Source organism: Sus scrofa, chromosome 4 (assembly GCF_054392235.1).
Source record: "Sus scrofa isolate SSC_HxYL_T2T_F1_AM1 chromosome 4, Sscrofa_HxYL_maternal_Yorkshire_Landrace_v2.0, whole genome shotgun sequence".
NCBI classification, from domain to species: Eukaryota; Metazoa; Chordata; class Mammalia; order Artiodactyla; family Suidae; genus Sus; species Sus scrofa.
Window position 1 is genome coordinate 85,921,137 of NC_139386.1, and position 25,780 is coordinate 85,946,916.

The 25,780-nt window shown below is 37.9% G+C and overlaps 2 protein-coding genes across 10 annotated transcripts in view; one reads left to right on the plus strand and one right to left on the minus strand.

Moving 5' to 3' along the window:
• The window catches only part of CCDC181 (coiled-coil domain containing 181), a 35,484-nt gene extending 22,982 nt beyond the window's left edge, over positions 1-12,502 (plus strand). For 5 of the 8 annotated variants that reach the window (XM_013996778.3, XM_085020629.1, XM_013996780.3 and 2 more), the window contains 2 exons: positions 7,395-7,549; positions 9,263-12,502. In XM_013996778.3, coding sequence (XP_013852232.1) covers positions 7,395-7,549; positions 9,263-9,425 — 318 coding nt within the window. In that variant the 3' untranslated portion in view covers positions 9,426-12,502. 8 annotated transcript variants of the gene reach the window in all.
• A 485-nt stretch (positions 12,503-12,987) lies between these two features.
• BLZF1 (basic leucine zipper nuclear factor 1) overlaps positions 12,988-25,780 on the minus strand; it is a 42,257-nt gene continuing 29,464 nt past the window's right edge. For both annotated transcript variants that reach the window (XM_003355067.5, XM_085022461.1), the window contains exon 7: positions 12,988-14,325. In XM_003355067.5, the coding sequence (XP_003355115.1) occupies positions 14,140-14,325 (186 nt within the window). In that variant the 3' untranslated portion in view covers positions 12,988-14,139. The remainder of the gene's footprint in view (positions 14,326-25,780) is intronic.

Sequence of the window (25,780 nt, forward strand, 5' to 3'; positions counted from 1 at the left end):
AGAGAAACAGAGACAGAGAACAGAGAGAGGGGCATTACTTCTTCTTCTTTTTTTTCTTTTTATGGCCACACCTGTGCTATGTAGAAGTTCCTGGGCCAGGGGTTGAATCAGAGCTGCAGCTGTGGCCTACACCACAGCCATGGCAACACCAGATCCAAGCTGCATTTATGACCTATTTGTGGCAATGCCAGATCCTTAACCCACTGAACTGGGCCAGGGATTGAGCCCACATCCTCATAGAAGGAATGTTGGGACCTTAACCTGCAGAGCCACAACAGGAACTGCAAGAGGGACATTTCTTGACCCATTCATTCATAGGCATTGACACTTAGGTTATTTTCATACTTTGGCTATTGTGAATAATGATGCAGTGAACCTGGGAGTGCAGATATCTCTTCAAGGCGATGGTTTAGTTTCCTTTGGATATATACCCGGAAGTAGGATTGCTGGGTTATATAATAGTTCTATTTCTAATTTATCGAGGAACCTCCACACTGTTTACCATGATGGCTATAACAGATTACATCCTCATCAACCATGCACAAAAGTTCTGTTTTCTCCGCATCATTTCCAGCATTTGTTATATATTTTTGATAATAGCCATCCTAACAGGTGTGAGGTGCTATTTCATGGTGGTTTTGAATTGCATTTTCTTTCTTTCTTTTTTTTTTATTTTTTTTGGTCATTTTAAGGGTTGCACCTGCAGCATATGGAGGTTCCCAGGATAGGGGTCGAATCAGAGCTGTAGCTGCTGGCCTATGCCAGAGCCACAGAAGTGTGGGATCTGAGCCACATCTGCAACCTACACCACAGTTCATGGCAACATCGGATCCTTAACCCACTGAGCAAGGCCAGGGATCGAACCCGCAACCTCATGGTTCCTGATTGGATTCGTTAACCACTGAGCCATTATGGGAACTCCTGAATTGCATCTTCTTGATGACTAGTGATGGTAAGCACCTTTTCATGTACCTGTTGACCATGCATGTCTTCTTTGGAAAAAAGTCTATTTAGATCCTTTGCCTTTTTTTTTTTTTTTTTTTTTTTGCTATTGAATTACATGAATTCCTTGTATATTTTGGATAGTAACCCCTTAGTGGACATGCAGTTTGAAAATATTTCCTCTCTGTCAATAAGTTGTCCTTTCATCTTGTTGAAGGATTCCTTTGCTGATCACACGTGTTTGAATTTACAATTTTAAAAGTAGTCCCATTTAAAAATTTTTGCTTATGTTGCCTTTTTTTTTGTCAGATCCCCAAAATCATTTTTAAGAACAGTGCCAAGAAGCTTATGTTTGATGTTTGTTGCCGGAGGCCAGCTCCAGCGGCCAGGGAGTGTACAGTTTTTCCTGATAGGAGAGGGATGCAGCCTCGGCGAATGTACAATTACGGAGATAGCCTCTTTGTCCCTTCTTTTACGGCGCTGGACTGCTCAAACTTTATTGGCAACAGTGGTTGATTATATAGACAGTTTTTTACTACAGATTACATTACAGTGTTAAAAGTAAATTGGTTAACTATTACATGGTATAGCAACTATGCATCCTGTTTTAAGATCTCTATCTTAACTAAACTTAGTGAGTACTTTGAAGAGGCCATAAAACACAAGAATTTGGCATTCACAAACTTTGTAGACTGGTGCTTTTCTTCAAAGCATTATGGCAGGGAGACAGTGTAAGTAAATATAAACCAACTTAATTAAACTAGCTATCACTAAAAAGCTTTTAAAATCAAGGACAAAACTCACAGCTAGGTTTTTTGGATAATATATGGCTAACTTCTAAGGACCTCATTAAAATCCTAACTCTAAAGTTTACTATATAACTAGTTAATAGATAAACACTATATTTTAACTAAGTTGGATTAAAATAGGGGAACGTCTTTCAGGATGAAATTCTTATTATATTATTGTTGTAACTTTGTTAAATCACAAATCACCACAGGAAAATAAGAATGGAAAATAAGAAGTAATAAGTAAATAATCAGGAAAGACTGAGGAAAACTGAATAACAAATAAAACAGCAGGAAAGACTAGGTCACCCGAGAAACAATCCAGGTTCTCCAGTGCAAACATGGAAATTGTTTTCCCAGGGAAGTCCCAATTCTTCCCCATCAACATCAAAATGAGAGCTGTGTAACCTGAGGCCTGCCCTCGGCTTGTACCATGCAGGCAGGCTTTTCTCCTGACCAGAAGCCCACCTTCGGCTTGTACCGTTCAGGTGAGCTCCCTTTCTTGGTTAGGAACCTGCCTTCAGGTTTTTCTGCCGTCAGGCAAGGTCCTTTTTTTGAGTGCCTGCATCTTCTCGGCTCCCTGCAGATGTTTCCTTCTAGAAGTTGTACTGTTTCAGATCTTGTGCACAAGTTTTTAATCCATTTTGAATTGATTTTCATGTATATTATAAGGTAGGGGTTCAGTTTCATTTTTTTGTATGTAGCACTTCGGTTTTCCCAATTCCATATATTGAAGAGTTTTCCTTTCCTCGTTGTTTTTGGTCCCTTTGTTGAAAATGAATAGGCAGATAATGCATGCGTTGATTTCTTGGCTCTCTCTTTTGTTCCATTGATCTGTGCATCTCTTATTTATGCCAGAACTATGTTGTTTTGATTACTTACTTAAGTGTTGTGATATATTTTAAAATCAGTAAATGTGATGCCCCCAGCCAGTTCTTCTTTCTCAATATTACATTGCTTATTTGTACAGATTGGGTCTTGTACAAATTTTAATACTTTTTGTGAAAAATTCCATTGAAATTTTTATAGGGCTTGTAATGAATTTTTATATCATATGGACAATTTATAGGTAGTATGGACATTTTAACAGTATTAATTTTTCCAATCCATAAGTATGGAATATTCATTTGTATCTTTTTCAGCTTCTTTCATCAGCGTTTTTAAGTTTCCAGCATAGAGATCTTTCACCTCCTTGGTTAAATTTTTTCCTATGTACATATTTTATTCTTCTTGATGCTATTTTAAAAGGATTATTTTATTCTCTTTCAGATAGTTTGTTGTTAGTGTATGAAAACAATTTATTTATATATGTTGATTGTGTATCCTTTAACTTTCCTGAATTGGTTTATTCTAAAATTTTTTTGTGTGAAGTCTTTAGGGTTTCTATATATAATTATATCATGTAATATGCAAATAGAGCAATTTCTTCTTCCTTTCTTATTTGAATGCCTGTTATTTATTTTTCTCGTCTGACTGCTTCAGCTAGGGCTTCCAATATGTGTTGAATAAAAGTGGTGAGAATGGGTATCCTTGTCTTTTTTTTTTTTTTTTGCTATTTCTTGGGCCGCTCCCGCGGCATATGGAGATTCCCAGTCTAGGGGTGGAATCAGAGCTGTAGCCAATGGCCTACACCAGAGCCACAGCAACGTGGGATCTGAGCCGTGTCTGCAACCTACACCACAGCTCACGGCAATGCCGGATCGTTAACCCACTGAGCAAGGGCAGGGATCGAACCCGCAACCTCATGGTTCCTAGACGGATTCGTTAACCACTGTGCCACAACGGGAACTCCGTATCCTTGTCTTGTTCCTGATATTAGAGGAAAAGCTGAAAGCTTCTCACTGTTGAGTATATTAGCTGAGGACTTGTCATATATAGCCTTTATTATGTTGAGGTAGATTCTCTCTATAACCAATTACTTGAGAGTTTTTATCATGAAAAGATGTATTTTGTCAAATGCTTTTTCTGCATCTGTTAGGGTGATCTCATGATTTTTATCTTTCATTTTGTTAATGTGTATGACATTGATTTATAGATCTTGAACTATCCTTATATCTCTGGAAAATCTCACTTGATCATGGTGGATGATTCCCCCTCCCTTTTTTTTTTTTGGCTGCACCCATGATTCCCCATCCCCCCTTTTTTTGGAGGTCCCCAGGCCTGGGATCAAACCCAAGCTACAGAAGTTACAATGCCAAATACTTAAGTGCTAGGCCATGAGGGAACTCCCTGATCCTTTTTACTTTTTAATCTGTTGCTGAATTAGCTTTTCTAATATTTTGTTGAGTTTTTTTTGCATCTGTGTTCATCACAGATATTGGCCTCTAATTTTGTTTTCTTGTGGTGTCCTTGTTTGACTTTGGTATCACAGTAATACTGGCCTCATAAAATGGGTTGGAAGTGTTTCCTCCTCTTCTGTTTATTGGAAGAGTTTGAGAAGTGTGTATTAATTCTTCTTTATATTTTTTAGAGGCCATCTGGTCTTGGACTTTTGTTTGTTGGGAGGTTTTGATTACTGGTTCAATTTCATTACTAGTAATCAGTATATTCATATTTTCTATTTCTTCCTGATTCAGTTATGGTTGGTTGTATGTTTATTTCTTCCAGGTTATCTAGTTCATTGGTTTATAGTTGTTCATAGTAGTCTCTGTATTTCTGTGATATTAGTAGAAATGTCTCCTCTTTCATTTATAATTTTATTGAGTCCTTTCTTTTATAATTTTATTGTGACTTTTATTTTTTATAATTTGTAATTTTATTTATTGAATACTTTTTTTTGGGTGAGTTTAGTTAAATGTTTATCTTCTGAAGAAATCAGCTTTTAGTTTCTTTGATCTTTTCTACTGTCTTTTTAGTTACTGTTTTATTTATTTACACTCTGATCTTTGCTATTTCCTTCCTTCTACTAACTTTTGGCTCAGTTTCTCTTTTTTCAGGTTCTTTGAGGTGTAATTTAGATTGCTTTTTTGATCTCACTTTTTTCCATTTATCACTATGGACTGCCCTCTTAGAACTACTTTGTTGCATCCCATAAGTGTTGTATTTCCATTTTCATTTCTTGAGATATTTTTTGACTTCCCATTTGAGTTTTCCTTTGACTCATTGATTGTTCAGGAGTATGTTAATCTCCATATATTTGTAAATTTTCCAGTTTTATTCTTGCAACTGATTTTTGCTATTTACCGACATGGCAAGTATAATCCCTTCTTGGAGAGATCCTTTGCCCTATTACCATTGTTTGAAATACTTATTCTTCAGATATGCCATAACTAGCTCCCTCACTTTCTGTTTAAGTACTGTTGTTTTCTCTTCCATTATTACTCTCTATCTTTACCATACTTTTCTTTTTTTTCTTTTTCTTTTTCTTTTTTTTTTGTCTTTTTGCCTTTTCTAGGCCCGCTTCCTGCGGCATATGGAAAGTCCCAGGCTAGGAGTCGAATTGGAGCTGTAGCCACCAGCCTATGCCAGAGCCATAGCAATGCAGGATCTGAGCCACGTCTGTGACCTGCGCCACAGCTCACGGCAACGCTGGATCCTTAACCCACTGAGCAAGGCCAGGGATTGAACCTGCAACCTCACAGTTCCTAGTTGGATTCTTTAACCACTGTGCCACAATGGGAACTCCCACCATACTTTTCTTTTGTATCTGACATATCATTCAGTCAGTCAATCATATATTTTCATCCCCTTGTCTTGAGCAACACTGCCCAAATACAACTTTTGTGATGATGATAATATTCTATATCTGCACTGCTCAATAAAGTAGCCACTAGCCACAATGTGGCTATTACGTACCTGAAATGTAGGTAACGTGGCTGAGGTACTGAATTTTTAATTTGAGTAGCTACATGTGTCTGACAGCTGCTGCATTGTGCAGTGCAGTTATAGAATATATGAGAAAGGGAACCTTTTTTTTTTTAATTATAGCTGCATCTCAGTAGCTATGTGCATGTAGATACTTTGTAAATATCTGTTAAATGAATAAATGGTGATAACCGTCAATACAATTCATCTTTAATTCTTAAATCTTTTAATCTGTAATTTCAGATTGAACACTTTTTTAGTCACCTCCAGACATTCCCAAATTATCCTGTAGATCTATAGGACATCTTTTTTTTTTTTTTTTTTGGTCTTTTTGGGGCCATACCTGTGGCATATGGAGGTTCCCAGGCTAGGGGTCTGCAGCACACAGGGTAGGGTCTGCCTACACCACAGCCACAGCAACGGCAGATCTGAGCTGCATCTGGGACCTACACCACAGCTCATGGCAATGCTGGATCCTTAACCCACTGAGCCAGACCGGGGATCGAACCTACATCTTCGTGGATACTAGTCAGATTCGTTTCTGCTGCGTCATGATGGAAACTCCCTCACAAAGTGTTCTGCATCATCCATCAAAGATCCTGAGTTACATAAATTATATAAATTAGACTGGCGCATACTTGGCAATGTGGGTTACAGATAAAGGAAAATGCAAGGTGTATGAGGTGGTCTTCTCTATCACAGAGCTCCTATTTGGTGATAAAGTGTTAGATGAGTGCATATTTTCCTTCTGTGTTCTAATCAAGCATCCATATAATGAGTCATGCTTTTCCTGAGGTAAAGAGCCCCAGTTCTGTCCCTTGGCTTCCATTACGTTCCAAAATAAGAACTCTTTCAACTTTGAAAATTCCCTAAAGATAGTATCCATCATGAAGTTTGAAAAATCATACAGAAGCTACTCCTACTAGCCTGTAATTATGACAAAATCCTTATATCTGTTATCCTGTGAGAAAATTGTGTTTGAAAATCCTTATTGCTATCCTCCATAATAATAATTGCAGGTTTTGGAGATGGGCTTGGCGGCTAGATATTCTTAAAACTTAAAAACAGAAGTAGAATTTAAAAGAAAGTTTGAGGAGTTTCCATCATGGCTCAGTGGTTAACGAATCCGACTAGGAACCGTGAGGTTGCAGGTTCGATCCCTGGCCTTGCTCAGTGGATTAAGGATCCTGCATTGCTGTGAGCTGTGGTGCAGGTTGCAGACACAGCTCGGATCCTGAGTTGCTGTGGCTGTGGCGTAGGCCAGCAGCTACAGCTCCGATTGGACCCCTAGCCTGGGAACCTCCATATGCCACAGGAGCAGCCCTAGAAAAGGCAAAAAGATAAAAAATAAAATACAATAAAATAATAAAATAAAATAAAATAAAGTTTAAATAATACGAATGTTGGGTCTTTGGTTTTCAAACTGAATTCCATGGAGCTTCCCTCCAGAATTGATACCAAGATGTCAATTCACTCATACTGCCTATCCCCAGCCATTCTTCAAGCCTGTTTTATATGTTTGTGCCATTGTGCAAAATTATTTTACTTGTCAAAGGGTTAAACTTAGAAAAGTTTTCAAATTATTGCATTTAGACCTTCTTCATTTATTATTTCAGTAAGACTTTTGTAAAAAGCCAGAAGGCAGTGTGTTCAATGTTGAATTTTCTGACAGAAGGGTAATCATATTGCTGATTCAAAGGTCATATATTTGATTTGTATGCTAGGAGTGTAGGTAATGAGGGTGGCATTGTTATGAAAAATTGGTGAGTGGGTCATGTATTCTTATAGGGTCTTATAGGCAAGGCCTCAAAAAGTAATTTTGGTTTCTTTAAATTAAGCAAAGTTTGTTTTTTTAAACAGCAGGAAGACAGAGATCCACAACTAGCTTTTCAATTATGGCTTAAAAAAAAGCATGAAGAACAGTTGAAAGAAAGAAAGACTGAAGAACTACGAAAGCAAGAGGAGTGCTTATTTTTCCTTAAAGGAACAGAAGGCCGTGAAAGAGCCTTTAAACAGTAAGTCAAAGGAAGTGCATTTTCCCTCCTTCCTTTTGGTCATTTTAGAAAGTTATATACTCAATAAAACTTAAAACAGATTGATCTCTTACATTATGTACCTATTCAGTTTTAAAGCCACAGTTTTAATATGTGAGAACATTCCTTAACTCCATATTTGCATAATATCTACACCATTCTTTCAAGGTATTTTTCAATACTTAAATTGTTTCTTATGGCACCAGTGTGATAACCTTTGATTGACTGATTTGTTCATTTCTTAGAGAAATGGGCCAAATACTGGTTACAGGTTCTCCTACACAGTCTTCAAAAAAAAAAAAAAAAAAAAAAGCAACTTAATAAAAGAGTTACATTTACCAATAAAATATTTTTTCTGTAAAGAAAAGCAGTCAGGCTGAGGAGGAATAGCTGGATAGACCAAATGGAAAGGAGTTTTGGACACATTTTTTAGTATTTTAAGGCAGACTTGATTTCTTTTCAGTTGCCTGGGTAAGAGTCTGCATTACCTGGGTTACTGTGAGGAAACAGATTTGGCTTCAGAATTTCGCTAGCAAGCCTTGGGAGAGGGAGTGCATATTGAGTTTGCTTGTTTGAAATTCATTTCTTTTCTATCTTTTTTTGCTATCTTTCTTAATTTCTTTGCCTCTTCCTTTCCTTTCCCTTCCTTTCCTTTCTTAAAAATTTTATATATGCCTTTATTATAATAGATGCAGTAAATGTGCATTATGGAAATGGAGGGGAAGAAAGTCACATTTCATCACCCAGAAATCACTATTGTTAGCACCTAAGCACTTAACTTCTAAATATTTCTCTGTACATATATTTACAATTTTCAAATATAAATTGAGATCATACTGTATATACTATTCTACAATTTGTTTATTTTTCATTGATGATCTCATCTAATGTCTAACCTACAACCATTTTTCCCCAGTTGATCTCTAAATGACTACAGTTAATTTGCTTAAACTAATATCCAGTTCAAAACCACACAACACTGGATTATGAGGTTTCTTAAGTCTCTTTTATTCTAATAGTTACTTATTTAGATTTATTTCTGGGAAAAAAACTATATATATATACATATCCATCACATATGCACTTTCATACTAGAGATGTGAATATACAATTATTTTTAATGTTATTTTACCTAAGCAAGCTTTAGAATGTGGACTCTTCCTTCACCTTTTTTGATGTTTTTTAATGCTTAGGCTTATTTTTCCATTTTAAGGAAGAAGTATTTTATGCACTGAAAGGCAAGAGTTCTATAATTTCTCTACCAAGAAGAGCAAGGCAACATTTCTGCATGCTGGTTAAGTAATGTTTTAGAATATAGCTAGTTGCAAAAAATAAGTCTTATTTGGAATCTGTCAAATACTTATTTGCTTAGAAAATTATATCTTTTTAGAAAAGATAGGCTCTATGTCGCATGTAAAATAGTGTTTATTACTTAAAAAGTTTTTTTTTAGTTGGCAGTTTCATTATAAGACAAACTTAATTTCAAACATTTGATTCTAAATGTGACTATGCTTTCTTGTGTGTGTGCCTTTGGTATAGGCCTGAACTTTTTTAGTTAATACTAATTTGTGTTGTGACCAGAGCATTTCAATTTAAAAAATCTGATTAACTTTTAATTGTCTGTAGTAATAACTATAGCATGAAGAGTGTGTTCAGGTGCATACTCACCAGATCTGATCATGTCCCTTTCTACAGATGGCTAAGAAGGAAACGCATAGAAAAACTAGCAGAGCAACAAGCTGTAAAAGAAAGAACTAGACAGCTCCGACTAGAAGCAAAGCGTTCTAAACAGTTACAGCATCACCTGTATACTATGTCAGAAGCCAAATCTTTTCGTTTTACTGATCATTACAACTGAAGGTATCTATTAAATACTTCATTTGGAAGCTGCTGTCCTCAAAGTTTTGGATATTTTTTAGGGCCTTGTGCTTTGATCATATTCTAAATTATGGAAATGCTAGTTATCTTTTGGTAATATTGATGGTGAATTTATCTTTTTTTTTTTTTTTCAACACTAGAGAAAAATAAACTTCTCTCACAGTGTTGTAGTGAATGTGTTATTCTACCTTAATCCATGCAAAAACTGAACAAATGAACTCTACATTCCTTCTAAGTTAACATTTCTAGCTGAAATGAACACAAAAAAGGGACAGATGTCTTAGTTCCTACTGTTTTTTAAAACATTGTAATAGAACATTTCACATGGTAGGAGGAAACCGGCTCTTAAAACATGCCTGTTTCAAGGCATTATACAAAGCTCTACTGTGTCAATTTTGAATTTGAATAGCTGTGGCAAGCTAAGCAATAGGGTAGGCCTACTTTTTCTTAAAAAAAAAAAAAAAAAAAAAAAAAAGATAGTAAAAATTATGTATCCTGTTTGGGGTATGTTACAAAATTATACAGCTCTTATTGAGAATTTATAATGTGCCTGGTATTATAAATGCTCTATATAAATAATTCAATCTAATCCTTAAAACAACCGTTATTAGTCTTGTCTGCAGATGAGAAAACTAAAGTATAGGGGTGAGTAGTTTGCTCACCCACTCACTTCTATGATTGCAAAATCCTTTTTCTTAGTTTTATTATAAAACTCACATACCTTGGTAGACATTTGTGAATATTTAAGACTATCCAGGAATCCAATGTGTAGGGGAATAGTATCCCTGATATGTGTAAGAATATTTAAGGAGTCTAAGAATATTAAAGGCAAATAAACAAGTGTGACGGGAAGTGGAGAATCACTGTAGGAGTTTTGTTAAAGCTTCAAAAGACAAGGTTCTTACCAACTGGGTATTTGTACCTTAATCACTTGACCCTAAATTAGAAAACACAGAGAACTATTTATTCCATGTCTCAACTTCTTATAGCACTTTGAGCATATAACAAGCAATGTAACATTTCATTATAACTAGTCTTGTGTTATTTGAAGTTTATTCTTAATGATAAGAACCAATTTGACATTTAAATATTCCACATATTTGCAAAAAAGGCCGTTTTGGATTTTCATAGGAATTTCAGTGAATCTGTAGATTGCTTTGGTAGTATTGCCATCTTACTATTATCTTCTAATCCATAAATATAATTTTCAGTGTACAATTCTTTCACCCTTCTTGGTTAAATTTATTCATAGATATTTACTCTTTTGGATTCTATTGCAAATGGATTTTTCTTAATTTCCTTTGTGGATTGTATACTCAAAACAGAAACATAGATGGTTTTTGTGCATTGATGTTGTGCTCTGCAACTTTGCTGAATTTGTTTTTATGACTGCACCCATAGCATATGGAAGTTCCTGGGCCAGGGATTGAATTCAAGCCGTAGCTCAGAAGAAAACCTACACTGCAGCTGCAGCAATGCCAGATCCTTAACCCATGAGCGAGGCCAGGGATCCAACCCACATCCTTGTGGATACTAGTGGCTTCTTAACACATTGAGCCAAAATGGGAACTCCCTGCATCTTCATTTTTTTCTTAGTCAGTCTGGCTATAGGTTTGTTAGTTTTCTGAATCTTTTCAAAGAACTGGCTTTTGATTTCCTTGATTCTCTATTGTTTTTCTACTTTTTTTTTTTGCTTTTTGGGGCTGCACTTGTGGCACATGGAAGTTCCTAGGCTAGAGGTTGAATCAGAGCTATAGCTGCTGGCCTATGCCACAGCCACAATGCCAGATCCTAGCCGCATCTGCAACTTACACCACAGCTCACAGCAATGCCAGATCCGTAACCCAATGTGCAAGGCCAGGGATTGAACCCAAATCCTCACGGATACCAGTTGTTTTTTACCTCTGAGCCGCAATGGGAACTCCTCCCTTGTTTTTCTACTTTCCATTTTACCTCTAGTCTAATTTATTATCTTCCTTCTGTTAGCTTTGGGTTGTTTGCTTACTTTCTAGTTCTTTAAGGTGTAATGTTAGATTGTTGATATGAAGCATCTCTTTTTTTTTAACCTCACTTGATTATTATCTTTATTATTGACACTCTTAAACCAACAGATGCAGAAGTGGGCCAGTAGTTGTTTGTGGCTGCAAGAGTATATATACATTTTCAGTTTTTTAAAAATTCATGGTAAAATATAAGACTTATCATTTTGACCATTAAAAATGTATAATTCAGTGTCATTAAGTGCATTCATATGTTGTACAGTCTATCTCCAGAATTTTTCATCATCCCAAACTGAAACTCTGTACCTGATAGAAACTCTCCATTCTGCCTTCCCTTAACTCTGGGTAAACACTATTTTACTTTCTGTCTCCATGAATTTGATTATCTCAGGTATCTCATAAGTGAAATCATACTATCTGTCCCTTAGTGTCTGATTTGTCTCTTAAAGTTTCTCTGCTGAAGCATTGTCAGAATTTTACTACTCCTTAAGGCTGAATAATATTCCATTATATGTATATACCATATTTTATCTATTCATCCATCCATCAAAGGACATGTAAGTTACTTCTACCTTTTGGCTATTGTGAATAATGCTGTTATGAACATTGGTATACAGATCTCATTTTGAGTCCCTTAAATTTTTGGGTACCTACTTAGAATTGGAACTGCTGGATCATATAGTGTATATGTTTAATTTCTTGAGGAACTTCCATATTGTCCTCAATAATGGCTGCACAATTTTACATTCCCACTAGCAATGCCCAGGGGTTCCAATTTCTCCACATCTTTGCCAGCGCTTGTTATTTTGCTTTATTGGTAATAGCCATCCTAATGGATGTGAAATTGATAACAGTTTGCAGTCCCCTAATGATTAGTGATGTTGAGCATCTTTTGATGTGCTTATTAGCCATTTGTATGTCTTTTCTTGAGAAATGAAAAAAACGTCTATTCCGTTGCCCATTTTTTAATGGATTTTCTTTTTTTGGTGGTTGAGTTATAGCCCTTTACTTATTCTGGACTCCAGACTTAATAAATACATGCTTTTCAAATATTTTCCTCCATTTTGTAGGATGCCTTTTCATTCTGTTGATTGTTTCTTTTGCTGTGCAGAAGGTTTTAAAAGTTTCAATTTTTTTTTTTTTTGTCTTTTTAGGGTCGCACCCACAGCATGTGGAGGTTCCCAGGATAGGGGTCCAGTTGGAGCTACAGCTGCTGGCCACCCCAGCTACAGCTAGATCCCCAACCCACTGAGCAAGGCCAGGTAGGGATCAAACCTGCGTCCTCATGAGATACTAGTCAGGTTCGTTAACCACTGAGCCATGATGGGAACTCCTAAAGGTTTTAATATTGATGAAGTTGAATTTATCTATTTTTGTTGTTGTTGCCTACACCTTTAGTGTCATTGCCAAATCCACTGTGTTTCCTCTATGTTCTTCTAAGTTTTATACTAACCTACAGGAAAGCAGTTGTAAATGGAATAAGCTAGATGAAGACTTAACTTGAAGCACATCATTTTTGAGAGAAAAAATCAATATTCAAACTAAAGAAGGTAGAGAAATTTATTGCCACTTGAAACCGTAACTCAGATGAATCAGACAAAAAGAATCATTAAGTTGACATGGAAATATGTTGTTATCTGACCAGATTAATCTTTTGAGGATTTCTTTACCAATGGGCACTTCTACAACTAATTAGCATAATTTGGTATAAACATTTTATGGACATTTTTAAAGGCCTATTAAAGGATGTTTTATGATGGCCCATCATAAATGAATAATAATATATATTACATAATAAAGTTGGTGAATTGCATTTTTGAGTTTGTACAATGTTCTAGAAAGATCCTACTTTTTCCACTGTACTTGATAAGTATCAAACTGGATATTCCCATTGTGTTGCAGTTGCCAAAATGAGCTCGTTAGAATGTTTTTCCTATATATCAGGTTGTGTCCATTCAAAATATGTAATTCCTTGCACAAATCCAAAACGAGAATGTGTTTTGCTCAAGCATTTCTTAATGTGGCTGTAAAGTATTTTCAGTTTTCCTAACATAACAGCATTTATTCTCAAGATAGTCCCTTCACCCATAGTATTTCCAACAGGCTCTTTTGTAGTCCTCAACAAATCACCAAAAAGGGAAAGGACTCCTATTCCCTCCCCAACTATCAGCTATTTTTCTGCAAAGTGCAAGATAATAAGTATTAGAGGCTTTCCTAGCCACACAAACCCTGTTATCTACTCAATTCTGCTGTTGTGGCACAAAAAAACCAACCACAGCCAACAGTAAATGAATGGGTGTGGCTGCATATGACCCAAGGCTGTAGGCTGCCAATCTTCACTTTAGAGTACAAAAATTAAATCTGTGCATGTAAAACATATAGCAAGATAAATAATAAATTAGGGCCTAAAAGATAGGTATAGAATCTTTCCCTTTCAGTCCTCTGGAAAAACCATCCCATAATGCCTGGAAAGTACTGTCTACTTAAATATATCTACACAGTTTCATTATTTTCTTACCCTGAGAGATTTATTAAGAAAGGGTAATCTGGAGTCCAGTATATGAAACATCTTTGGGGATATATTTAAATAGAAAGTGATAATACTTCTAGCATTAAAAGAACCCCAGGTCCCAAGTAATAATGACTCTTGGGTAATAAGCAAGTGCCTACAATGTGCCTCCAACATACTGACTGTTAAAGGGCAATAAGTTCTCCTTGGCAATGATTGCAGCAATTGAAAGTTACATTTTCATATCTTGTATAGGGATGAAATCGGCCAATATTTTTCTTTGTAGCAAGTAAGGTAGTTGGTGAAGACTCAGAAAATGGATTACCAGGTGAATTTTCTGTACAGGTAATTGGATCCAAAATGCGTAGAACCTAAGGAAAGTAAGAGTCAATATCAGACACTGCAGTAGAGACAATAAAAGCCCTTGGTTTTACAGATATATAAGTACCAATAAGGTCAATTTTGTTAATATGTAACTACCATAAAAATCAACATCTGAATGATAAATCTGCCTGATTAGATAACTTATGCCTTTTCTCAAAAAGCTCTAAATTTAACAATGATGTATATAGTTATATTACCTAGGCTCGTATTTTTAAAAACAATGAAATTAATATTCTCTTCTGGATAATGATGAGTTTATGAAAACAGAAGTAAAGAAGGTTACATCAGTTCTACACTAAGTGATGTCGATTTTTATCCTTAACCAAAAAGCACCCACTACCTTCCTCCCTCAGTCCTTCACTAAGCTGCCTAGAATTGGGATTCTGCCTTCAATCTTCTATTGAAATGTTACGTCAAAGTTTTTGATCATTTACTTGTAAAATCAATGGCTTTTCATTTCTCCTTTTCTAATATATATGCAATATTTTATGCTAACAATCATGTTTTTGCTTCTCAGATTAGGTACACTACATTCTCTCAATTCTACTTCTCTGATTTTTCCTATTCTTTTTTCTTTACTGAGACCCGTAACAGGAGGAACTCTTGAGTTCAAAAACTCTCTAGTTAAGGGCAAGGATAACATATCCGGCTCATAGCTCCTGTATCTCATGTTCATATTCCCCCCACCATCATGTGATGACCATGGGTTACGGAGCAGAGGAGGTGGGCATTGGAACGGGAATGGAATTGAGAAAAGCAGTAGGGGAAAGAGCTTTCTCTACTTCAGGCTTATTCAAAAAAGCTTCCAGAAATGGCTCAAGATGCCTATTTCCCCAGCTCTCTTGTCCAGCAGGTTTTTTTGTTTTTTGTTTTGTTTTGTTTTTTTTCCTTCTTCCAAGTTCCACAAAGAGCTATAGCCAATTTAAATGTCCTGGCATCATTTAAGAACAACCAGTCCATTTCAGTACCTCTGTTTTTCTGCTGGATTACTGCTTTTTCAATTTAGTTTTTGAGATCCTTCTATTTTTGTGGAACTTGGTCAGGTGCTATTGGACAGAGATAAGGGGCTTATCCTAAAGCTGTTTATAAATTTGGAAGGGAAAATAAGAAAAGTACCCCGATACTTTATATGAGCTATTATATTACGTGTCTTTAGAGAGGGAAACAAAATGCCAAAGGAGTACAGTTAAAGGACAATAAGATACTGGTATAGATAGAAGGTTCCTAGATTTTAGCCTAAAAGTGATAGAAAGGATTCTGAGCAGAGTGATTTCAGAGAGAACACTCTCTACATAGCTGGTATAAAAGCAGACGCAAGAAGAAGAGAGAAAAGGAGTTTACTGCAGATAATCTAGCTAAGAAATGATCACCTCCAGGCAATGTGGTGGAAAGTATCAAGAGACATTAAGGAAGAAGGACTGTCAGTTTTGTTCAGTGAGATAATACAGTAGGTAAAGGATTGGGAGAAGAAAGGCATCTGGACCAAGCCCTGAGGCTACCCACCATCATGAAGTTAAACAGAATGGTTTAGAGAAAAGAGAAAAAAGGGTTAAGTAAGCCAAGGGAAGAGTGTTTCAAGATATCAAGAGTAGTTATTAATTCTATCAAATGCTACTGAGTAGCATCCAAGTAGGCAGCAACACAATTTCCCAACCAAAAAAATACAAAAGGAAAACAGGATTTTGGATAAAGATGATGAGTTTAGTATCAGGGACTGATTCATCAGTAAATTGCCCAGGACCTACTGTGTACAAAGGGTTATGCTGGACCTTGAGGAAACATAGGACATAGAAGCACCCTTAAGGAGCTTATAGTCTGGGAGAGAGAGAATCAAAATTTGCAATTTAACATGATAAAGAGCTATACTATATATATAAATATGTACAAAAGGTAATGGAAGCCTAAAGGAAGGAACACACAGGTTTGCCGGTAGGCTTCAGGGGAGGTTCATTCTTAAAGGCAGTGTAGAGGCTGGGCAAGAAGAGAGATGTTGGGAGCCTGTGCAGAAGGAAAGAGAGATGAGATACAGTGGCCCATCTGTGTAATGAAAGTGGTTAACACTGCTGGAATGTAAAGTGCAGGGGGTGCAGACATCTGGAAAATGATCCTAGAGAAGGAGAGTTGGAATACAGATTATGAAAGCCTTTCTATACAATATGAAATAATTCAGATTCAATAATGAGGAAGACTGGGAACCCTTTGAACAGGAGTATCAAAATGATGGGATTGGCATTTTGGAAATAATTCTGGCATTAGAGGATGGCCCGGAAGCAGGTAAAAAGCAAGGCAGGGATATTGGTGAGGAGGCTAAACTCTAGCTTGGATATCAGGTGTTTGACCTTGGGAGAGGGGATAAGTTAGAAGAAACTGATAGGATTCATAAAGGCAGCAGGATTACGGGGATGGAGGAAATAATAAAAATGATAGCTGCTATTTATTGAGAAATTATTATACTATTTTGGAAACTGCTATGGGCATAGTTCACTAGGATAGAGAATATAGGAGAAGCAGGTTAGTTTTGCTTTTTTTTTTTTTTTTTGCAAGGTGGATATATAAATGCAAAAGTAAGGAGAAAAGAGGTCATTTTATTTTTAGCTGTCTATGGGATAACCATATGGAAATGTCCAACTTGATATGTCTCTTAATTCAGAAAAAAATGTCTCAGTTGAAGTCACAAGCACAAGACTGCGGGATTAGGATAGTCTCTAGAGAATACAGAAAATCTTTTATGCAAGGAAAGGCTCAAGAGTGGGCACAGGAAGAGGATGCCCCTTTACACCCAAATACTGAGAAAGATCGTCACAGAAGTAATGAAGTGCTGGGAGAAATACAGTATTTCAGAAACTGAGGGAGTTTAAAAAGCATGGGAACAGATTCCTATGGAGCATTGACATTTAAAGGAGGCAAAAAGTCTATGAAGAGTTTAGAGAGAGAGCATGAGGTTCAAGAAAGAGTAATGTCACATAAGTCAATGGAGTATCAAGAAAGATGTGCTAGATGAAGTAAAACACCGGCAAAATATTTAAAACATTCATGGCCTTTTTAAGAGTACTTTTTGAGCACACTGGAGCTGGAAGTCTATTGAGATAAGCAATGGCAAGAGTGGAGGAATGGATGGTATGTAAGTAGAAATAAACATAGATAACCTGTTCAAGATTCTTGGCTGTGAAAGGAAGGCGTTGAGGCCACATACAGAGAACTTAAGAGAAAGGGAACATTTTTCTTATTTAGATAGAAGATACTTGGGCATGTTCTTAAACCAAAAAGAAAGAGCAAACAGAAGAAGTAACTGTTGGTGGGCAGCTTGATGAGTCTGCGGGAAAACGCTGTGCTTCAGAGAAGAGGAGGGACACCGTTCCCAGTGAGAGAAATAGATGTAAGGCTGGCTGTCAAATTTCTAGGCTTCTAGATATCAAGTGCAACCTTCCAGGAAGTCTTCTGCCTCCTGCCCTCCTTTTCTTCTGTGAATTAGGAACTAAAGTCATTTGTTGAATCTGAGGTAACAGTTGGATGGATATAGAAACAAAGCAAGCAGCTGAACTGATACAGGAAGGGGGTTTGCAGGCTACTTGAGAGAAGCATGAGAGAAAGGCACTTCTTTGTAGTCTAGGCAAGCTATGGCAGGAAAAGAAGCCAGGGGAGTAAGCTGATGAAATGAAGAAAAAAATGTAGGGACCAAGGGAATAAAAATTATGATGTGATCAAGAAAAAGGGGTAATGAGAATGAAAGAGCAAGAACTGGAAAGAAAAGAAGTTGAGATCACAGATCACAGATGTTGAGTTGAGGGCTTTAAAAGTGGAAAAGTTCTGGTGGGAGACAAGATGGTAGAAGAGTAAGAGGACACGCTCACACTCTCCCACAAACATCAAAAAAACACATCTACATGTAAATCGACTCACACAGGACATCAACTGAATGCTGGCAGAAGATCTTAAACCTCCAGAAAGGGCACAAAACTCTTGATATAACTGGGTAGAACAAAAGAAAAAAAAAAAAAGAAAGAGAAAAGGAATCAGGATGGGAGAAGCATTCCTGAGAAGGAGCTGTGAAGGACAAAGGGAACCCACACCCTGGGAAGCCACCTAACTGACAGAAGATCCACCGAGTTAGAGGGAACTCCAAGGTGCCGAGGAAAGCGCAGCAGCAGGTCTGAGAACTGAAACGCAGAGTGAGAGAAGCACAGATCATCTGAATCACTGGCAGACACCAAAGACTGAGATGCTTGGGTGGGGGCCGGGCGCTGAGACAGACTCTGGAGGTCAGTCAGCAGGAGTGCGGTGGGGTTGGCGGTATGGAGACAGGCTAAGGGAATAGGGAGCAGTGCGCCGTAGGCAGGGGAAGCAGTACACTAAGGGCTGGGGAGTGGAAAGCCAGGGCAGAGGGAACCTGGGAGAAGGTCTGGACCCACAGGAGAGATAAGGCACCATTGTTGGGGAGGGTAGAGGAGAAGGGGTGAGCCGCCATAGAAAACTCCTTGCACCCCAGCATGCACCTGCCTGCTGGCTGGCAGAACATCCCTGGCGCGGCACTCCCACAGTGCGCTACAAGAAGCCCCTGTCCCCACGGAAAGCTGTGCACCACTCCACAGTGCTCTGGGCTGCCCCACCCCTGTGGGCCCTAGACTGTGCATCTCAGGCGCAGTCCCTTGAGACCAGAGGTCACTTGCTAGCCCACCATAGTCCTGGTGTCTCCAGCAGTGGGAAGCTGCTTGCTAGCCCATGGTGGACTGGACCTGCAGGTGGTGGGAGCAAACCACCACAATTATCACTGACTCCAGAAGTGGGCGTGGCCTACCACAACTGGGGATATTTGAACAAAAATCACCTGCAGCCCCAACCACTTCAGAGGGTATCAAAGAGAAGGACGCTACAATGGAACACCACATGATGTTGCTCTCGCTCCCTTGGGAGCACACCTGCACTGCAGCTGCCAGTGCCAAATGTTCTGGGAGGGGCCCAGACACTTGATCACTGTCCCTGCCTAGGAACCTGCAACTAAGAGCACCTTGTTCAGTGCATCCTGTGGGGGCTAAGCAGGACCAGGGGCTTCTTGCATGATTTACCGGTGGTGGGGGCAAACCACCGCAGTTATCTCTGGCTCCAGAGGTGGCAGTGGCCAGACACCACTAGAGGTTGGTGAACAGGCACCACTTGCAGCCCCATTCACCTCAAGGGCATCACAGAGGAAGGCACTGTGACCGAATCAACTATTGGTTGCTCTTGCACCCTTGGGAACACACCGACCCTGCTGTTGCCACTGCTGAATGTTCGGGGCAGTACGCATATGCCAGATCTCTGTCACTTCCCAAGATCCTGCAACTAGGACCAGCCTGTGCAGCACCTCCTATGTGGGCTAAGTAAAATGGATCACCTCATGCAGAGTCTACAGGTGGTGGAGGCATACCACCACAGTTATCATTGAAACAAGAGACGGTCATGGCCATTTCCCACTAGGGGTCCCTGAACAGGCACCACCTACAGTTCCAATCACCTCAGAGGAGGGCACTGCAATCAAACACAGCTACAGGCAAATTCTCTGGTCACCTTGCTGATCCTTCTATAGCCCATTACCACTTCCCAGGGCCCTGAAAATAGGAGTAACCTGTGCCAGCTTCCTGCAGGTCTGTGCTTCTGTTGGGAGCCAATGACCAGGCACTGAATGCTGACCCTACCCATTGCCCCCTTATTTCTGAAAACACACTGAGCTTCCTGGGAATAACAGACTGCTCACACCAAAGAGACAGCAAAGAGTCAAACTCCCACACTAAAAAAAAAAAAAAAAAAAAAAAACCCCAATAAAAATGGGTATTCTTGCATAGAAATAGACTTACAAGACTACAGTTTGGCTTCCCCAATTTCACAGAAAAAGAAAAACACAAGCAAGATGAAGAAGCTCAGAAACCATTCCCAGTTAAAACAACAGGAGAACTCACCTAAAGCAGTCAACAATGAAACAGACCTCTGCAGTCTGACAGACCTTGAGTTCAGAAGGAAAATAGTGAAAATACTGAAGGAATTGAGAGAGGATATGAACAGTAATGCAGATTCCCTCAGAAAGGAACTAGAAAATATAAGGAGGAGCAAAGAAAAACTAGAAAAATCATTTGCAGAGATAGAAACTGAGTTGAAGGCAATAAAGACCAGAATGAATAATGCAAAGGAACGAAATTAGTGATGTGGAAGACAGAATAATGGAAATCACCCAAACAGGACAGCAGAAAGAAAACCAAATGAAAAAACATGAAAGCAATGTAATAGACCTATGGGATAATATAAAGTGGGCCAATCCATACATAATAGGAATTCCAGAAGGAGTAGAAAAAGATAAAGGGATTGAAAATATATTTGAAGAAATTATGGCTGAAAACTTTCCAAATCTAAAGGATACTGCTATCAAGACATAGGAAGCACAGAGGGCCCCAAACAGGCCCACACCAAGACATAATAAAAATGGCAAAAGTTAAAGAGAGGATTCTAAAGGCAGCAAGAGAAAAAGCGTTAATTATAAGGGAACCCCAATAAGGCTATCAGCTGATTTCTCTACAGAAACACTACAGGCCAGGAGGGAATGGGAAGATGTATTTAAAACGCTGAAAGGAAAAAAATTTGCACCCTAGAATACTCTATCCAGCAAGAATATAATTTAAAATAGAAGGGGAAATAAAGAATTTCCCCAACAAACAAAAGCTAAAAGTGTACAGCAATACGAAAGCCATTCTAAAAGAAATACTGAAAGGGCTTCTCTAAATTGAAAAAAAGAGAGAAAAAAGAGAAAAAGAAGAATTAGGATGGAGGAAACCACAATTGGAAAGCAGCCACTTAAATAAGCCAGCATACAGATCTAAACATGAAGATGTTAAAAACAAAACAAAACAAAACACAAAACAGAAACAAGACAGCAAAATCATACAATGTGGGCAAGGGAAGTAAGAAAAATTTGATTCTTTTATCTTTTTAAGGATGTGTTTGAGCCTATATGATTATCAGGCTAAAGCCAGCAGATATAGGAAGGGGTTAACATACTTAAAAAACAGGGCAACCACAAATCAAAACTGAACATTACATTCACAAAAACTGAAAAGAAAAGTATTCAAGCATAAAATAAACAGAAATCATCCAACTGAAAAAAGAAAGGAAGAAAAGAAAAACAATGAATCAACTGGAAAACAAGGTTTAAAATGGCAATAAATAAACATCTATCAATAATCACCTTAAATGTCAATGGACTGAATGCTCCGATCAAAAGACACAGAGTGGCAGAATGGATAAAAAAGCAAAACCTTCAACCTGCTGCTTACAAGAGACTCACCTTAGGGCAAAGGACACTTATAGATTGAAAGTGAGGGGATGGGAAAAAAATGCTTCATGCCAATGGACCAGACAGAAAAGCAGGAGTTGCAATACTCATATCAGACAAAATAGACTTTAAATGAAGGCCATAAGGAAAGACAAGGACACTATTTAATGGTACAAAGATCCATTCAAGAAGAGAATATTATAATCATCAATATATATGCCCCTAATATAGGAGCACCCAGATACTGCCAACAAATACTTACAGACATAAAAGCAGAAATTGATGGGAATACAATCTAGTAGAAGACTTTAACCCCCCCACTGATATCAATGGACAGATCCTCTTGACAAAAAATCAGTAAAGCAAAGAGATCCTAAATGGCCTAATAGAAAAGTTAGACTTAATAGACATTTTCAGCACATTACATCCAAAGAAATCAGAATACACATTCTTCTCAAGTGCACATGGAACATTCTCAAGAATTGATCACATACTGGGGCACAAAACTAACCTCAACAAATTTAAGAGTATAGAAATTACTTCAAGTATCTTCTCTGACTACAATGGCGTAAAACTAGAAATCAACCACAGGAAAAGAAATGACAAAAAACCTACTACATGGAGACTAAACAACATGCTACTAAAAAAACCAATGGGTAAATGAGGAAATCAAGAAGGAAATTAAAAAATACCTTGAGACAGATGATAATGAAGACACAACCTCTCAAAATCTATAGGATGCAGCAAAACCAGTGCTCAGAGAGAAGTTCATAGCAATAGAGGCCTTCCTCAAAGAAGAATCTCAAATTGACAAATTAACACATCACCTAATTGAATTAGAAAAAGAAGAATAAGCAAAACCTAAAGTCAGCAGAAGGAAGGAAATCATAAAGATCAAAGAGGAAATTAATAAAATAGAGATTCAAAAAAAATAGACAAAATCAATCAAACCAAGAGCTGGTTCTTTGAAAAGGTACACAAAAGAGACAAACCTCTGGCTAGACTCACCAAGAAGAGAGGAAAAACCCAAATAAACAAAATCAGAAATGAAAAAGAAGTCACAACAGATACTACAGAAATACAAAAAACCATAAGAGAACACTATCAACAGTTACATGCCAACAAATTTGACAACCTAGAAGAAATGGACATCTTTCTAGAGACTTATAGCCTGACAGTCAAGAAGAAACAGATCAACTGAACAGACCAACCACTAGAAATGAAATTGAATATGTCATAAAAACACTCCCTACAAATAAATGTCCAGGACCAGATGGCTTCACAGGTGAATTCTATCAAACATATAAAGAGGAACTTATACCCATCCTCCTCAAACTTTTTCAAAAGGTTCAAGAAGAAGGCACACTCCCAAAGACATTCTATGATGCCACTATCACCCTAATTCCAAAACCAGACAAAGATACATACCATCAAAAAAGAAAACTATAGGCCAACATCTTTGATGAATATAGATGCAAAAATTCTCAACAAAATTTTAGCCAACCAAATCCAACAACTTATCAAAAGGATTGTACACCAAGACCAGGTAGGATTCATCCCAGGTTCACATGGATGGTTCAACATACATTAAATCAATCAATGTCATACACCACATTAACAAAAGAAAAGTCAAAAACCACATGATCATCTCCATAGATGCAGAAAAAGCATTTGACAAAGTCCAACATCCATTCATGATAAAAACTCTTAACAAAGTGCGTATAGAGGGAACATACTTTAACATAATAAAAGCCATTTATGACAAATCCACAGCAAATATAATACTCCATGGAGAAAAGCTGAAAGCCATCCCACTAAAATCTGGAACAAGACAAGGATGCCCACTCTACCACTGTTACACTCAACATAGTATTGGAAATCATAGCCACAAGCAATCAGACAAACAAAAGAAATAAAAGGCATCCAAATAGGAAGAGAAGAGGTCAAACTGTCACTGTATGGAGATGATATGATACTATATATAGAAAACTCTAAGGTTAACATTCAGAAGTCAGTTGCATTTCTGTACACTAACAATGAAATATTAGAAACGGAATATAAAAATACAATAATATCTTTTAAAATTGCACCCTGCAAAACTGAACACATGGGAATAAACCTGACCAAGGAGGTAAAGGACTTATATGCTAAGAACTATAAAAAATTAATCAAGGAAATTAAAGAAGATGTAAAGAAATGGAAAAGATATTCCATGCTCCTGGGTTGGAAAAATTAATATTGTAAAAATGGCCATACTACCCAAAGCAATCTATAGATTCAATGCAATCTCTATCAAATTGCCCATGACAGTTTTCACAGAACTAGAACAAACAATCCAGACATTTATATGGAACAACAAAAGACCCAGAATTGCCAAAGCAATTCTTTTTTTTTTTTTTCCTATTTCTTTGGGCCGCTCCCGCGGCATACGGAGGTTCCCAGGCTAGGGGTCGAATCGGAGCTGTAGCCACTGGCCTACGCCAGAGCCACAGCAATGCGGGATCCGAGCCGCGTCTGGAACCTACACCACAGCTCACAGCAACGCCGGATTGTTAACCCACTGAGCAAGGGCAGGGACCGAACCCGCAACCTCATGGTTCCTAGTCAGATTCGTTAACCACTGCGCCACGGCGGGAACTCCCAAATAATGACAGTGATAGGAATGATCTTGTGTTTTTTTCTTTTTTCTTCTTTGGCTGCACCCGTGGCATATGGAAGTTCCTGGGCCAGGGTTTGAACCTGAGTCACAGCCCTGAGCTGAGATACAGCAGTGACAATGCTGGATCCTTAACCCACTGAGCCACAAGAGAACTCTGCCAAAGCAATTCTGAGGAACAAAAACCAAGCAGGAGGCATAACTCTCCCAGACCTCAGGCAATATTACAAAGCCACAGTCATCAAGACAGTGTGGTACTGGTATCAAAACAGACAGACAGACCAATGGAACAGAATAGAGAACCCAGAAATAAACCCAGACATCTACTGTCAATTATTCTTTGACAAAGGAGGCAAGAATATAAAATGGGAAAAAGAAAGTCTATTCAGCAAGCATTGCTGGGAACCTGGACAACTGCATGCAAAGCAATGAAATTAGAACACACCCTCACACCATGCACCAAAATAAACTCAAAATGGCTGAAAGACTTAAATAGAAGACAAGACACCATCAAACTCCTGGACGAGAACAGAGGCAAAACATTCTCTGACATCAGCCTTACAAATGTTTTCTCAGGTCAGTCTCAGAAAGCAACAGAAATAAAAGCAAAAATAAACCAGTGGGACCTAATCAAACTGACAAGCTTTTGCACAGCAAAGGAAACCAAAAAGAAAACAAAAAGACAACTTACAGAATGGGAGAAAATAGTTTCAAATGAGGCAACTGACAAGGGCTTAATCTCTAAAATATACAAACAACTTAAACAACCCAACATCCAAAAAGCCAACAACCCAGTTGAAAAATGGGCAAAGGACCTGAAGAGAGATTTCTTCAAGGAAGATAATACAGAATGCCAACAAGCACTTGAAACAATGCTCAACATCTCTGATTATTATAGAAATGCAAATCAAAACTACCATGAGATACCACCTCACACTAGTCAGAATGGCCATCATAAATAAGCCCACACATAACAATTGCTGGAGGGAGTGTGGAGAAAAGGGAAGCCTCCTCCACTGCTGGTGGGAAAGTAAGCTGGTACAACCACTGGGGAGAACAGTATGGAGGTACCTTAGAAAACTATACATACATAACTACAATATGACCCAGCAATCCTACTCTTGGGCATATATCCAGACAAAACTTTCCTTAAAAAAGACACATGCACCCACATGTTCACTGCAGCACTATTCACAATAGCCAAGACATGGAATCAACCCAAATGTCCACTGACAGTTGATTGGATTAGGAAGATGTGGTATATGTACACAATGGAATACTACTCAGCCATAAAAAAGAACAAAATAATACCATTTGCAGCAACATGGATGCAACTAGAGACTCTCATCCTGAGTGAAGTTAAGTCAGAAAGAGAAAGACAAATACCATATGATATCACTTATATCTGGAATATAATATATGGCACAAAGGAAAATTTCTACAGAAAAGAAAATCATGGACTTGGAGAACAGACTTGTGGTTGCCAAGA